The sequence below is a fragment of the Notamacropus eugenii genome, chromosome 1 (genome assembly GCF_028372415.1).
Source record: "Notamacropus eugenii isolate mMacEug1 chromosome 1, mMacEug1.pri_v2, whole genome shotgun sequence".
Classification (NCBI taxonomy): Eukaryota; Metazoa; Chordata; class Mammalia; order Diprotodontia; family Macropodidae; genus Notamacropus; species Notamacropus eugenii.
This window is the reverse complement of record NC_092872.1, coordinates 345,253,005-345,270,364: the sequence shown is the minus strand read 5'-3', so window position 1 is coordinate 345,270,364 and position 17,360 is coordinate 345,253,005. Positions and strand designations below refer to the sequence as shown.

The window sequence follows — 17,360 nt, the reverse complement described above, 5'->3', positions numbered from 1 at the left end:
TAGTTATGGTTAAAAAAAGATAAGCAGGGATAAGATGACTGGGTAAGACAGTTATGTGAAAAGTCATAGAGAAGCCCAGATTTCCCATAGGAATCCCAAAAAATATCTGAAAATGGCCCAAGAAAAACCAATTATAAAGAATCTCAAAAAATTTAGAAGTTCTTCCATCCAGTCCAAAATTGCACACATGCAATTTTGTATACTGACTGGTATCAGCCTGGTGGATGTCCCCATCACTTTACACTTAGACTATTGCAACTGCCTGGTGGTGGGTCTACCTGACTCAAGTCTCTCCTCACTCCAATTCATCCTTCATTCAGCTACCAATGTGATTTTTCCTAAAATACAGGCCCTACCATACTATCCCCCTATTCAATAAACTCCAGTGTGCACACGCACATACACACACGACCAGATGAGGATAGAAGCTTATAACTAGAGAAGCCAGCACTAGTTCAAGTAAACTGCTGAGGCAGAGATGGAGTTGAGCCAGAAAGTCCTCTCCAATTCTAATAACATAACAGGAATCTAGCAGAGGAAGGGTAGCCAGTGCTAATTCCCATGAATTTCCATAAACAGCCTTGAATAACACCAGTGCTCTGAATGAGTGCTGCTATAAACTGGTGTCAGCTCCAGTAATGAAACCTGAAGCCAGATCTTAGTTTTTGCCTGTCAGAACTGAAGTAGTGACCGACCAATCCCTCACAGATCCCTCACAGTTCAGGGAAGGAGAGCCCAGCAGTGTGCCCCATAGAACACTGGAAGTCAAAGCAAGAGATGGACTCAGTTGAATGCTTGGCCTTCAGATCCAGAAGCTGTGCCAGAAGCCCAAGACCTGCAGCTTCTCTGGAAAGCATCTGAGTGGGGCCTGTCAGGGCAACAGAATGGAACAATACCACCTTCTTTCCTAAAGAACAGAATGGAATAAATATAGAGTGATTATCCCATGACAGCAAAGAATATTAGAGCAAAAATGAAAAAATAGAAAATATAAGATGTCTATTATCATAAATAACTGACCCAGAAAACAGGTTGAGAAAAGGGATAACTTAAGTATCCTTGAGGAATATCCTTAAGAAATCCTTGAAAACCATGAACAAACATAAATCTGGAACCCATATTCCAAGAAATCATAAAAGAAACCACCAAGAGTCATTAGAAACAGAGCAAAAAAATAAAGAATCCACCAATCTTTGCCTGAAACCTCAAACTGAAACCACACAGGAATGTCATAGCCCAAAGCAAGAGCTTCCCAGTGAAAGAAAAAAATAATGCAAGAAGCCAGAAGGAAAGAGTTCAAGTATCAACGAACCACAGTCAGAACCACCCAAAATTTGTTTAGTCATTCTTTCAGTTGAGTTTAACTTTTCCATGACCCCTTTTGAGGTTTTCTTGGCAGATACTGGAGTGGTTTGCCATTTCCTTTTCCAGCTCATTTAACAGATAAAGAAACTGAAGCAAACTGAGTTAAGTGATCTACCCAGGGTCACACAGTAAGTGTCTGGTTTTGAATTCAGGTTTTCCTGACTCCCAGACTGTCACTTTATCCACTGCACCACCTAGCTTCCAGGTGAGATTTAGCAGTAATTAAAGAAGAGAAAAATCTCAGAATACCACATCCCACAACTCAGAATATCAACCCTGTAAAACTGAATATGATCCTATAGGGGAAAATATAGATTTTTAAAAAGAGATGCTGAGTAAAAACTTGGAAATGCAAACACAAGAGTCAAAAGAAACCATAAAAATAAATACATTTAATAATTAGAAGCAGGTAAATGAAATACTTACATTATAATGGAAGAAGAAGCAATAAAGGTCCCTTCAGAATTCTAATGTCTTCAAAAATCACAGAATGTGGTAAATAAGACATAAACAGGGCCTAGATCTGCTTTTGTCTGGTTTTGAGAAATAAGTGAAAAAGAAAGGGAAAAGAAAATGCTATGGGAAAAATGAGGAAGAAGGGGGAACAATTTATTATTTCACATAAGAGGTGGGGTGTGAGAAGAAGAAAATACAAACATGGAAGATGGTGTAGGAAAACAAGCATCTCATGCTCTTATCTGAAGCATATAAAGATGGGTTGAACATTCAGACTTACAAACACACAGAGAGATTTAGTGTAGAAAATATATTAAACCCAAAAGTAAAATAGGTGGGGAAATGGGAAAGGGGAGTTTAAGGGGAACAAAGTTGCAGAGGGAATAATCACCAGCAAACAACATTTCAACTTCAGAGAGATGATCATAAGAGGTGATAAAAAAAGAAATGCTGAAAATATTAGAAATAGAATTGGAGACCAGATTGGTAGAGATAGGAGGAACAGGGAAATAGGAACAGACCACTTCAGTTATAGATTACGAGTGGTGAACAGATTTTTTCTCTTTCTCTACAAAAAAAATTGGAAGGGGCAGAAGGATAAAAAATAAGGGAATATGAGAAAACAGCCCTTATGTTCAAGTAAATCCTGAAAAATAAAAATTACCCTATAAATCTTGTTATCTTCACTTAGGCCAATAAGAGTTTAAAAATGTTTAGTCAAGATGGGTTCAAAACATTTCTCTGATGCTTACTTCCCACATGACCTTGGGTAAATCACTTATTTCCTTATCTTTAAAACAATGGGGGCTGGACTAGCAGGACTTCGAGTTTCCCTCCAGCTCTGGGTCTATGATTCATCTAGACAAAAATAAAATCTTAGAAGTAAAAGTTTGAGTGATGCTCTGTAATCCACAAGAGGAGTGTTCTGGTAAGATGACTTGCATATTTGATAGATGGATTGTTGTTGAGTCATGTCCAACTCTGTGATCCCATATGGGATTTTCTCAGCAAAGATACTGGAGCCATTTGGCATTTCCTTTTCTAACTCATTGCAAAGATGAGGAAACTGAAGCAAACAGGGTTAAGTGACTTGCCCAGGTCACACAGTTAGTGTCTGAGGCCAGATTTGAACTCCTGAAGAGGAGTCTTCCTGACTCCAGGCTTGGCTCTGTATCTTCTACACCATTCGCTGCCTGTATTAATTAAGGTTCTCTATCCACTGCACCACTTAGCTGCCCATATTCATTAAGCACCTTCTTGTTGGTCAAGCACAGTGGTAAGTTTAGGGGATGAAAATACAAAATAGCAAGACAGTTTTTGCTCTCAAGGAGTTTGAATTCTAAGGCAACCCATATAAAGGAGCTAGGAAGGGGGGAGATTGGAGGAGGTACAACTTGATGTGAAGATGGCTAGGATATGTCATAGACACCTGGTTCCTGGCAAGATAAGCCAAAAGTTCAAATATCAGAGCCTGCCATCCCAGGGATAGAGTCCAAAGTTCCAGTGAGTGGATTTGAGCATGATGGCAGGAGTTCTGACAGAATTGTGTAGAAATGATTGGGAAGTTGGTCACCCAATTTACCTGGTCATTGATCAGATTACTGTAGAAAGAACAGGTCATGGGTTGCAGGTCTTGGACCTCTTATACAGTTTCTGGTTCTGGAGGCCAGGCTATGAGTTGGTCCTGTCTCCAGCTTTGGCTTCCAGTGTTCCATGGAGCACACTGTTGAGTTCTGCTTCCTTGCACAGAGGACCTGCATTCATATCCTAGTTCTGGTACTATAAATTTTTGAGCTTGGGAGAGTTGTTGATTCTCAATTTCCTTATCTGTAAAATGAGAGCATAGGACTAGACCACCTCGAAGAACTTGTCTAGATCTAAATCTATGATCTTAAAATGCTAAGGGAATCAGTTTATAATCTTGACTCAATAAACCTATTCTTTTGAACTAGATTAAGGATTTATGGGCTGCTTCTTCACCATATGAAAAGGTATAAAATATTGCCCTCTTTAAATTCAGGGATATAAACCTCTGCACTATTAGTTGCATATGTAAGTATTTTATCATTCAAGGAAGTGTGGTTTAGAATCATCTGATTTATGAACCTATGTTTCAATAAAGGATACTGTATTCAAGTACTAACTTTGTTTTTAGTACATTTTATCCAGTGTCAATTTATCCTCAGTCTTCTATTGTAGTGCCAAACTGAAACATGGCCTTTAAACAGTACAAAGTTACTACCGACAAAAGTGAATTCAGCCTCTGCTCCTACACACTCTTTCCCTCACTTGAATTAAGTAGTTTATATACCTTTAACTGGATAACAACTGGAAAGAGAGGCTGGAAACAGATGAATGAAGGATTTCATGTGTAAGGGTGGGTTGAAATCATTCTGTTTGGCTCTGGTACTTTGAGTAGGTCAAAATACTTTTTCACTGGATAAATCAGAACTGAATGTGAGCAAGGTCTGTACATCTCCTTGACACAAAGTCACTGCAATAGAGACTGGGTCAGCCATTTGTATATAAGGGAGGAACTATTTCAGAATGAGAAAAGGAAGAGATTCAAAATGTCTATATTCAAGATGCTAGAGCAAGCAGGAACCATAGGGAAGACAATAGTAGCAGAGAATGGAGATAACATGACTTCTCTGGGTATCTCTGGGAGAGAAGGATTCATATTGAGAAGATTCCCCCTCCCCCCAAAAAAGGTTGACCCTTTCCCTAGCTTCCCCTCCCAAAGCCTATCTACAGACATCATAATATAACCTGCAGTGTTGTTACCCAATTGTTTCCAGTAAACTGAGATTTGCCTCAATTACAAAGGGGTTAGAGATTAAGTAGAAATAGATATGAATGTAAGGATATGCAGAGATGCCAACCTGTCTATGCGTTAGGAATTTTTTCTAATTAGGGGCTCAGAATTATCAATGAACTTAAAATTGTTCATCAAAAATAAACTCCCCAAACCTGAAGATAAGGAAACCTTAGAGACCACTGTACAGCTTCCTAATGATTATAGTAGTGTTACCCACAGTAAAACACCTCTTCAGAGCTCTTATAAATGGAATAAGACTTTCACCCATAATGACTGCCTTAAGTAGGTGGCAGGCAGATCAGCACCTTTATACCCACTCTTGTAAAACCTAAAAAAAGTCAATAATGTAATCCGTCGATTCATGGAGAATCTACAATACATGGCATGTTCTCCCGAGCTGCATACAAAGTCAGCCTGAGGCTCGCAGGCAGTAGGAAGGGAGGCTGCCAGCAAAGTCAGCATCAGGGCAGGCTGACAAACCCGCAGCCTCCTAGCACAACCAGACATAGGCCGAATGTAGCCGGCAGGGCTCTGTGTCTGGAGTCAGCAAGAGCCGCTGGGATGTGAACATTATGAGATGGAGTTTCATGATCCTGATAGCAATAATAGTAATAGCCTTTATGCAACTTTAGAGCTTTACAAATATGATCTCATTTCATCCTCAGAACAACCCAAGGAGGCAGGTGCAAATCTCAAGCGTTCTGTCTATATAAATGTTCTCTTTTTTTCGGTGTTTAAGTTCGGAATAAAAAAAAGCAATAAAATAAAAATATAGTAATACAAATTTTAAACGGAATGAGGCCAGAGGCTACTGCAGCGTGAATAGACTGACAGGAGGGAGCTCCTTCAGGAACTTCCAACTTTGGGGGCCTTGCAACCTTGGCACAAGCCAGAAAACCAAGCCCAAACCCCGAGATTCTGGGGGCTTCTTACGGGAGGCTCCATTTGCACCCCCAATACACCCAGTTTTCTCCTCCTGTATGCAGATTCTAGTGGGAGGCTGTGCTGCTGGGCAGGTGTGGCCTGCGCTCGAGAAGGGAAGGCTGAGGAGGGGGACTGGGACTAGGGTCCGGGGGATTCTAACCCTTCTGGGCATCCTCAGAGAGCCCTCCCCTCGGATCCAGGCGGGCCTCCTATCTCCCCCCACCCGCTCGCCGTAGGGAGTCAGGCTCTCTGGCCACCCCGCCCCCCACCCCCCGAGCTGTCCCTCCCCCTGACGGCCCCATCTCTCCCCGGGCTGGTGGGGCTTCCTGGGCCCTCCAATTCCTGGGACCGCAGCTCCGACCCGTCTCTCTGCCCGCCGCCACAGTCCTCCCCGCCCATTGCTCGGAACTGACTGGAAGGCGACAGCGCCCCCCCGAGGGGGGCGAGGGCGACGCTGCGGCATCCAGGGGCAGATTGACACACAGGGGGGCTCTCGAGGTCCCGCCCCCCCCCCCCCCCCCCCCGCGCACGGCGACCCGCCCACCCCGGGCTCAGGCCCGCGCCCACCAGGTGGCGGCAAAGACGCACCGCGGTTCGGGTGCGAGACGATGCGGGCGTCCTAGGAGACCAGCCAGTGGGGAAGCGTCTGGGGAGGAGGGCGGCCCTTTATTTTATATTTTTGATTTGTTAAAAGAGGGAAGGAAAGAAAAAGAAGGAGGAGAGAGGGGGAGAGCCGGATGCGCAGGTGCATCCGAAGGAACGTGGGAAGAAGGGCTGGCGGGGAGGAGGAAACCTAGATTGCGCACGCGCGTCTCGGCCACCGCCTCGCCTCGGGAGCCTGTGGCCTGACATTCCGGGAGGAGCCCCTGGACCGGACTCTGCCCGGGAGCTCGAGGTCCGGCTCAGCTGCGCGGAGGGGCGGGGGAACCGGCCACCCCGCGCGGATCAGTCGGGGCCAACATGCCGGTAAGAAGCCGAAGCCTCGCCCCGCCCCGTCCGGTGGCCGGGGCCGTTGCCATGGAGGCACCGAGCGGGGAGGGCCTTCCCCGGGAGGGGCGGCCGCGGTCTGGGCCAGGTCCCAGCCCAGGCCCCGGCCCCTGCCCAGGTCCGGGCCTCGGTGGAGGCTTTCCCCGGGCTTCCCTCTGGGAGGGCCGGGAAAGGCCCAGCCCCAGCGGCGGCTTCATCAGGAACCTCTTCCGGGAAGGATGGGAGAGGCCCGGGCGGGGCGGCGGCGTTTGCTGCCGCAGCAACCGCTTCTTTGGGGGGCTGCCCCGGGGAGGCCGAAAGTGCCCCAGCCCCAGGTCAAGCCGCAGCTTTCTTCGTAGATGGGACAGGCCCGGCCCAGCCCAGGTGCTTCCTTAGGGTCGGGCGAACCCAGCCTAGCCTCCTTGAGGAAGAGAGGTTCAGCTGGGCTCGGAACCTGGCGTAGGGACAGCGCTGGCCCCGGGCTCTTTGTCATCGCGCGCCCAGCTTTGCCGTTGAACCCTGGTTTCGGGCCTCCTGCCCTTAGGGATGCTGGAGATGACCCTGGACACCTCCGGGGGGGTGGGGCTGGGCTGGGCTGGGCGGAGCGGAGGTGGGGGAGGGGAGGAACCTGGCCCAGCCCTCCATTAGAGAAGCGATGGAGCTTCCCAGAACCTTGAGGTCAACGCCACTTTGTGCGGCCATCCGACTTTCAGGACCAGTGGCCCTTCTTTGTGTTATGTAGATAAGAGTAAGAAGAGCCAGATGCTGCCATGGCCCCAGATTACTGACAAATAACTGTTCCGTTTAAGGGAATTGTTATGGCTACTGTATCTTTCTAAGGAACTGTAGTTCCTGTTCTCCAACTTCCAGTCAGTTATTTGTTAAAGGAGTATGTCATAGAATGGTGCTGTTGAAATTTCCTGTGATTTTCGTCTCATAGATCATTAGTTGAGAAGGCCAACCCTCTCATTTTACTGATGAGGTAGCTAGAGGTGTGGTGACTTGTCTAAGGCCAGGGGAATAGTGAGGGTGAAAAGTCAGGTACTGTTTCTTGCAGGATTCTTTTCATTGTGCCATCTGCATCTTGGTATTTCACAATATAGTAAAAGTGTTAAACTTAGGGTAGAGGCTACATCAGCTTTGATCATATACATTCAGCCAGAGGAATGGGATTATGTTCACTGCAGGCTCTGATTCTTAAAAATTCAGTAACTGAGAATTTTAGTGTAGTCTTAAGTGAGAAATTGTATATTTAACACTTTGTAGACTTTAATGCTCTATTTAAAAGTGAATAGTTACTGTTTTTCCCTAATTTTAAGAGTACTTGAACTCTTGGTTGTTCCTGAAATAGAACATTTACAATTTTCTAGAATGAGTGTTACAGAAATGACTTATGGATACTGTGCAATATGGAACCATTTCACTTTATATGCAATGGTGCCAGAGAAACCCTGAATTCTTAATAAAGGGTTAGAAAGTGGAGGAAACTAAGGGATTGAATTCCACATGCTTTTCTGAAATTTATGTTATTTACTATGGGAGAAAGTGAAGGAAACAAAATGCATTAGAGCATTGAGCTTAGAGTCACAGAATCTTAATTCAGTAGCTATCTCGACCCTTTACCTGTATGACCTTGGGCAAGATACTTGATTTTTCTGGGCCTCAGTTTTGTCATCTGTAAAATAAGAAAACTGGACTGGATGACCTCTAAGGTCTGTTCCAACTATAGTCAGTTCTCAATATAAATGGACTCTTCCTCAGATCTCTCTATACTTTTCTGGAGATCCATGTGGCCTTTCTGTCTCTTCAGCCCCACTAACCAGAGAGGCTTCAGTGCCTGAGACCCTGTACCCTAGAGACTGAATCAAGCACCCCTGGCACCAGGCTACAGGCCCAGCAGCTGCTATAACCACCTGCAGGAAACCTGGACCACTGTGGAGTTTTGCCCACCTTTGTGCCTGTGGAGTGGAATTTGCATAATATGAAACTAAATGGAGAACTGTCTGTATATGATCCAGTGGTCTTAGGGAAGTGTGGTTTAGTGGCTTCAGAATCAGGAAGATATATTTTGAATTTACTTTTATATGTGCTTGTATAATAAATATCGCACACATTAGCATAGGGTATGGGACAAGGTTGATGATCCAATAAAGGAGACTGATGACAAGAAGAGCCAATGTGTCTTTCCAAGACTGGAGCAAAAAAGTAGAGAGGAGGAGCTTAAGATGTGTGAACTTCATCTTTTCAATACAGTAGGAAGAGAAGTTCTCATTTGGAGAGGCAGATGTAGATTTGGGGACTTGTGGAAAGAGTAGGTTTGAGATTTCTGCTGATAGAAGTAAGAAATTTTATTCGGAGAGGAATAAAGAAAATTTTGTAGTTGAACACATTTTGTAATTGAGTTTATGTGGGGAGAGAGAGAGGGAGAGAGAGAGAGAGAGAGATTAGGGACACTTTGTCTAGGGACAGAGAATTAGGATACATATATGCATATATAGGGGTAGGATAAGGACTGATGATCTTATGTAAAGGAGACCTGATTTGTAAGAAAGGAAGTAGGAAAAAGTAGTGTCATGAAATTCTAGGGGAGAGAGTTTCAAGGAGAAGGTTACCTAAAGTATCAAGTAATGTAGCGCAGTCAAGAAGGATGGGATTGAAATCATGAGATTTGGCAATTAGTAGATCATTTATAACTTTGAATCCAACTGCAATTAGTAGTGATGTCACAAGCCAGATTTTAAGGGGTTTTGAAATGTCAGGTAAGGAAATAATAGCAAACAAGTGCAGGTAGTTTTTCTAGTTTCCTGAATTGTAAAATGATAGCATTGGACTAGATGACCTCTAAAGTCTCTTCCAGATCTCTTTCCATTAACCTGTAAGCCTCTTCTGTGAAGCCACCTGGCATTGTGACCCTGGGTAAGTCACTTCGCTCTCAGTGCCTCAGGAAATACTCTGTGATTCTGCATTTGCTTTTCCTGATCTACTTTGTTAAGTATTTCCTTGACAAACTTCCCTATCCAATAAAATCCCAGTTCTCCTTGGGTCGCTATCCAATAAAATCCCAGTTCTCCTTGGGTCGATATCTACTTCTGGCTTCCTCACCCTCAGTGCTGTCCCTCTGAGATTACACCCAATTTATCCACTCTGTGTCTTGTGTGTAGAGTTGTTTGCATCCTGTCACCCCCACGAGACTGGGAGCTCCCTGGAGGGCAGGCCTGTCTTTTGCCTTTCTTCGTGCCTGGTACACAGCTGGCAGTTAATAAATGTTAGCTGCCAGACTGCAGGGCTCTGGGAAAATCATGTCAGTACCCTAGGAATGAGGAAGCCAGAAGTGGACACCAACCTAGGTTTTCCTGTCTCCAGAGCTGGCTCTGATCCACAATACCACACTGACTTTGACCACATGATATGTAATTGAAATTTGAAATTAAAAAAAGTAAGTCCAGGAGCATGATTTCAGACTGATCAGGCTTGCCTACAGCCACCAAGAAAGACTCTATTTGAGGCAGGATATGGCTCCAAGGTTTTTTTGATTTCAGGGCTGGGCTTTTATCCATTCCTCCAGGCTGTTTTATGACACACCACCACATCCTCACCCTATGCCTTTTATTTGGCTGTACCTTGTGTCCGTACAAGCTAGGTGGTGGAGCACCAGTGCAGGAGTCAGGAGGACCTGAGTTCAAATCTCACCTCAGACACTTGACATGCACTAGCTGTGTGACCTTGGGCAAGTCGCTTAACCCCAATTGCCTCATCCTGGGTTATCTCCAGTCATCCTAAGGAATATCGGGTCACGATTCTGATGGCTGTGAAGGAGAAGTGAGGCTGGTGACCTGCACAGCCCTTCCTCACTCAAAACAAAGTCAAGTGCAAGTCATGTCATCATTTCTCTGATGGCATGGTCTTCTTCAGCAAAGAAGGACGAACACACAATTCTCCTTAAAACAACAACCACCAAAAAACTATGTAATTGTGTGACTTTTTGCAAACAACTGACAAATGCTTGCTGTGATTCATTCAGCAGTACTCTATCTCTCAGCTTAGTTAATTTTCACTGACTTTCCATGCCTGGAATTCTTTCCTTCCTTTTTTTGCCTCCGGGCTTCTTTCAAGTCCCAGCTAAAATTTCAGCTTCCAGTAGAAGCCTTTCCTAGCCTCATTTAATGCCACTGCCTTCCTTCTGTTGATTATCTCCAGTGGCCTCTGAGCTGAACCTTTGCTAAGTGTTTCAAGAGACTGGTGAGGTGAGTCTTTTTTTGCATAGAAAATAAAGGTACCCAGACTATTTTTCTTTTTAGCTCAAGTAACAAGATTTGGAAAATATGTACATAATGTTTGTGGAGAATCATTAATCTTAGTGACAGGAAAGTCTCACATTGAAAATCATTCTGATGTGTCTTAAGATTAATGTTGATTTTTTTTGTCTTATTTTGGTTATTAGATCAATAAATCAGAGAAGCCTGAAAGCTGCGACAATGTCAAAGTTGTTGTTCGATGTCGACCCTTCAACGAAAGAGAAAAAGCAATGTGCTACAAATTATCTGTTACTGTGGATGAGATGAGAGGAACTATTACAGTGCATAAAACTGATTCTTCAAATGAACCTCCAAAGACATTTACATTTGACACGGTTTTTGGACCAGATAGTAAACAACTTGATGTTTATAACTTAACAGCAAGACCCATTATTGATTCTGTTCTAGAAGGCTACAATGGTAAATAACCTCACTTCACTTTTGAATTAAGAGGATTATAAATTTTTAAAAACATAGAAGCTTGCAGTCCTATTTGAACATTATAAAAAGATTTTTTACTAACTGAGTTTAGTTATTAGCCTAGCATATTATTATTCAACAAATATTAAGTTCTTGCTTTTGTATATACTAGTCCTGTAAATATGTCAAAGCTTAATAAGTAATGGAAAGTCATCTTTGTTAACATTTTTTATTTAGTAGTTTATTTATTTATATGTAAAAACAATTTTTAACATTTGCTTTTAAAACTTTGAGTTCCAAATTCCCTCTCTCCTTCACTCCCCTCATTGAGAAGGCAAGCAATTCAGTATAGGTTATACGTGTGTAGTCATGCAAAACGTATCCATAATAGTCATATTGTGAAAGAAAACATAATTAAAAAAACTTAAGAAAAATATAGAAAGTGAAAAAAAGTGTGCTTCAATATGTATTCAGACACCAGTTCTTTTTCTGGGGATGGATAGCATTTTTCATAAGTCTTTCAGAGTTGTCTTGGATTGTTGTATTGTGAGAATAGCTAAGTCATTCACACTGATCATCTTACAGTACTGCTGTTATTTGTGCTCGGTACATTTCAGTTTGCATCAGCCCATGCAGGTCTTTCTGAGAAAATCCTGCTCATCATTTCTTATAGTACAATAGTATTACATCATAATCACATACCACAGCTTGTTCAGCCATTCCCCAATTGATGGGCATCTGCTCATTTTCTATTTCTTTACCCCCAGAAGAGAACTACTATAAATATTTTTGTCCATATAGGTCTTGGAAATCATACTGACAAAGGATATAAATTTATGCCCCTCACAGTTTGTATTTTGTTTTATTATATTAGTCACATGTGGATTATCCATATTGTTGATCATACATAGACAGTATATGATCCTCAACTGGCTTTCCTCCGTTAGATATAAACTTCTTGGGTAGCTCCTTTTATTTAGCTGGTATGTGATGTGTTTAAGAATGGTAACCTTGAAATGTAGTAGTAATTGCCTTATCTGTAAAGAAAATGCTAAGATTCCATGATTAGCTTGAGCAAAACAATTAGATACATCTTTTATGAAAAAATTGTGATCCATTCTTAGACCTAAATATTAGTGATTTTTGTATTATCACTAGCCATACTGGCTCGTATTATAATAACTTCCTACCAGTATTTCATCTACTGTTCTACTTTGCACATGTTGTGCTAAGTATTTTTTGATGATACTGTAACTGGACAAGTTGAATTTTTTTTCATTTGAATCTACTTCCTTAAGATGGTCAGAAAGATGTCTCAGGAAAATTATAAAAAACACTGCTATCATACCACTTGAAAAATATTTTAGTTTTTTCCATCCCACAATGGGTTTGCCACCAGAAAACAAATGTCATGAAAATTTCAGATAAAGCTAACAAAAATGGACAAGGTAAAGACATTAACCTAATCATCATTGGATAACTAGACTCTGGCAAATTCATGACAACTGACCACCTCATCTATAAATGTGATAGGATTGATAAAAGAGCTGTTGAAAAAGAGGCTACTGAGATGAGAAAGAACTACTTCAAATGTACCTGGTCTTGGATAAACTGAAGGTTGAACCAGAGGGTGTTATCGATGTTGATATCTCTCTGGAAATTTGAGACCAGCAAGTTTTACGTGATCATCATTGATGCTCCTGAGCTCAGAGACTTTATAAAGAACACAATTACAAACACATCTCTGATTATTGTTGTTGGCATGGGTGAATTTGAAGCTGTTATTTCAAAGAATGGTAAGAACTTTGAGCATGCCCTTTTGATCTATACACTGGGTGTGAAACATCTCATTGCTGATGTTAAAATGGATTCCACAAAGCCTCCCTATGACCAGAAGAGAAACGAGGCAGTTGTCAAACAAATAAGTATTTTCCGTAAAAAAAAATCGGCTACAACCCAGACACTGGTTGTTGTGGTAGTTTCAGATTGGAATGGTGGTGAGATGTTAGAATCAAACTCTAATATGTCTTGGTTTAAGGAATGGAATGTCTCTTGTAAGGATGGCAATGCTAATGGAACTACTCTGCTTGAAGCTTTGGATTGTATCCTGCTGTCAGTTTGTCCAGCTGACAAGTCTCTGTGGTCTACACTCCAAGATGTGTACAAGATTGGTGGACTTGGTATCATACTTTCTTGGTGTGTGAAGACTGGTGTTGTAAAACCAAGCATGGTGTTGAATTTTGCTTCAGTCAGTGTTACAGCTGAAGTAAAGTCTTTTGAACTGCACCATGAACCTTTGATTGAGGCCTTGCCTGTGAATGACACTGGTTTCATCATTAGGAATGTGTCTATTAAAGATATCCTCTGTCATAATGTGGCAAGTGATAGCAATAGAAGCAGCTGGCTTCATTGCACAGTGAAGTCCACATATGTAAACTGTCTAGCCAGATTAGTGTTGGTTATGCACCTGTTCTGGATGATCACACTGCTCACATTGTTTACAAATTTGCTTAGCCAAAGGAGAACGTTGATTGTTGTTCTCTCAGGAGACTGGAAAATGACCCTAAATTCCTGATATTTGGTAATGCTTGCATCATTGATGTTTCAGGCAAGCCCATGTATGTCTTTTCTGATTATCCTTCTCACAGTCATTTCGCTGTTCATGATATGAGATAGACTGTTGCAGTTGAGTTCATCAAGCTAGTTGACCAGAAGGTCCCAAATTCTGCCTGAAGGTTCAGAAGGCCAAGTATTTGTTTGTTGTCTTTCCCATTAAGGTTAGGGACTATCTTTTGCCTCTTTGTGCCCCCAGCATTTAGCACAAAGTAGGCACTTAATAAATGTTTATTGATTGATTGATTGAACACCTGCTACCCTAGTCTTCTTACTTAGTGATCAAAGAATTGAGAACTATTTTGTCTCAACTGATAGCTGAATTCAGAACTGTTTGTCTCAACTGACTAAAAAGGACTGGTTAGTGATTACAACGCATTATAAATGTTTCAGGAGGAAAAGAATGTTTTTGTGGACCCATTTATTTCCTTGAAGTTTTAAGTTACTAGTTTTTAGAATAGTAATTTTTAAATAAAAACAGTTTGACCAAAAATCTGTCACTGAATTTTGCTATCTTCAAAACAAAGTTTAATGCAAAATAGTATTTTATTTTTCCCAGCCAACTGACATGTTGCTAGCTCCATGAATCCTTCCTTGATTTCCCTGCCTTCTCAGACCTAACATAGCACTTGGTATTGCACCTTCTTAATGTGTAATGCTATGTTTTATTTTATAGTCATCTTTGTGTTTTGTCCTTCTGTTGTTCAGTAAGCCCCTTGAGAGTAGGGATTGTTTCATTCCTTTGTATTTGTATCCCCCACCTAGCACAGTGCTTGGTGCATAGTAAGACCTTTGTTTAGGAATGCTTATTAATTGTGTGACACATTGTTTTATATTGTAAGTTTTCTGTGTGCAAGAAACTTACTTAGCTAATGTTTGTATTTCCTTCAGTGTTTGAATGTTCTGTACACATTATGTGCTTAATAAAATGTTAGTTGAATTTAAATTTTGAATACCTTTGGAATAAATGTTTTCTTTCTATTTCAGGTACTATATTTGCATATGGACAGACTGGAACTGGAAAAACATTTACCATGGAAGGTGTACGAGCTGTACCCGAACTTAGAGGAATTATCCCAAATTCATTTGCTCATATATTTGGTCATATTGCAAAAGCAGAGGGGGATACAAGGTAAAAACAAAAAAGACCATTTTTTCCATTTCCCTGCTTATTTTTAAGTAAAATAATTTTTTTATGTGAGTAGATACTGATTTCAAGGTTGTCATTCATATATATATGTGCATATGTCATTGTACTTGGCAATAACCTGATTATTTCCCCAAGTATTTGGCCTTCAATTCAGCCATCATATGTTAAGTTCCTACTAAAGTGCCAAGAATTTAGACCAGAGTTTTAAAGACAAAAAAGAAATATTCTTGTTCTCAAGAAGCTTACATTCTGTTGTATGAATATAATATACTACATATGTATAGAGAGGTAAATAAAGAATGCAGGATTTCATTGCAATTGATTTGAAGAGATGGCTTGGAATGAGAAATAGGGACTAGACCTTTTTTTCACTAATATAGTGAATTCCTAATTGGTGAGGAAACTCCTACCAATGTAGCTTGTTTAGAGTCTTAGAGAGTTGCCTAGAGCACTGTACTGTACACAGCTAGTTCTGGACCCATGCTTTGAAACTCAGGTACCTGAAAAGGAAGGATTGTCTCAGACATGGGGCATAGCCTATGAAGAAGTGTGGAAGTACGAGATAGACCATCATCATATATGAGGGGATGAAGGGGATTAATGTGAAATCAGTCTAGAAAGACAGGTTGGAGCCAGACTGTGAAGAAACTTCAAGCTGGAATTTGTATTTTATCCTGAAACAATAGGAAGCCATTGAAGCTTCTTGAGCAGGGGAGTGATGTAGACTTGTGCTTTAGGAATATCACTTTGGTACTTCTGTGGAGAATCCATCAGAGTTGGGAAATCTTAGAGGCATTTATATCATTTAGGAGGCAATTGCAGTAATTTAAGTGAGAAACTAAGAGGACTTGAACTAGGAAGAGGGGGTGCTATGTGTAGGGAAAAGAGAATGGATGTGAGAGATTTTGTATTGGTGAATAATGAAAACTGATGATAGATACAAGAGTCATCTGCATAGAAATGATAATTTGAACTCATGGGAGCTAATATGCTCACCAATAAAGAAAAAAGAAAAGAGGGGCAGGATAGAACCTTCACTTAGGTGGTAGAACGTGGATGATAATGATGATGATGATGATGATCTTTTATATAGCCCTTTAAGGTTTGCAAATTATTTTGCAGATATTATCTCATTTTATTCTCACAACAACTCTGGGAGGGAGGGAGGTACTATTATTATTTCCCATTTTACTGATCAGGAAAGTAAGACAGAGATTAAGTGGCCTGCCCAGGGTCATTTAGCTGGTAAGTGTCTGAGGTGAGTTTTGAACTCAGCTTGACTCCAGCAAAGGAGGCAGAGAAGAAGCCAGAAGACAGAGAACCAAATGTCATGAAAAACTAGAGAGGAAAGGGTGACCATGGTCAAATGCTGTAGATCAGGAAGGATTAAAGGCTGAGAAAATGCCATTGGATTTGACAATTAAAAGAGTAAATTCAGTGAAGTATTGTGTTCATAAACCAGTTTTCAAGGAGTTGAAGAGTGAGAGGAGAGGAAGTAGAGACAACAAATGTTGACAACTTTTTGTAGTTTATATGGAGCTGTAGGATGATGACTTGTGGGAGTAGGAAAAATTTGAGGGTTTTTTAAGATAAGATTTGTTGGTAGGCATCTTGGAAGGAGCTAATAGATAGGGAGGGAATGAAGATATGAGAGAGAGAGAAAAGGTGATTGCAGGAGCAATCTGTTGGAGGAGATGAGAAAGTATGAGACCAAGGATGTAAAAAGAGAGGTTGACCTTCACCTGGAGAAGGCTCTATGTCTTCATGAGATACTGGAGTAAAAGAGAAGAAAATGGGGGAGGAATGATGACAGAGTTTTGAGATATGGAGTAAGAGGAAAAAGAAAGTTAAGTGGAAAAATTTGCTAATGGAAGATGGTCTCAGTTTTCTCAGCAGAGTATGATAAGAGGTCTTCTGAGTGGAAGAAGGTTTGCAGGAGACTGGAAAAGAAAAGAGAAGGTTTAGAATGGCTTTTAAGGAGTGTGAGTTAATTGAGGAAGAGTAAAAGGACTGTTTTGTAAATAGTTCGAATAAACAGACTAGATAGATTTTGAGTAGACTCATTCATCATGATTGTATGATTTATTATAGCACCCCTCAGCCTCATTTGAGTAGAAGCAAAGGCAGCAAATAGTGGGGATAATCCAGAGTTTCAGTTTGGCAAGAGGGGCAGAGGACAATGTAAATTTGAACTGGTTAACTATAAAGCCAAGATTGGGAAGAGAGAAAAGTGAAATCAGAGCAGGGGTAGTGGCCTGCATAAGCAGTGAGAAACTGGAGGTCATGGTGATGATGAAGAATAAGTTTAGGAGATAGGAGGCACAAAAAAATAGAAGGTTATGGTCAGAGGATT

At 41.4% G+C, this 17,360-nt stretch overlaps 1 protein-coding gene across 7 annotated transcripts in view; it reads left to right on the top strand.

Annotated features, from left to right (window-relative positions):
- Positions 1-6,117: 6,117 nt before the first annotated feature.
- KIF3A (kinesin family member 3A) overlaps positions 6,118-17,360 on the top strand; it is a 61,073-nt gene continuing 49,830 nt past the window's right edge. For 3 of the 7 annotated variants that reach the window (XM_072630009.1, XM_072630008.1, XM_072630014.1), the window contains exons 1-3: positions 6,543-6,913; positions 10,971-11,244; positions 14,845-14,989. In XM_072630009.1, coding sequence (XP_072486110.1) covers positions 6,581-6,913; positions 10,971-11,244; positions 14,845-14,989 — 752 coding nt within the window. In that variant the 5' untranslated portion in view covers positions 6,543-6,580. The other 4 variants (XM_072630011.1, XM_072630010.1, XM_072630013.1 and 1 more) reach the window with 3 other exon arrangements.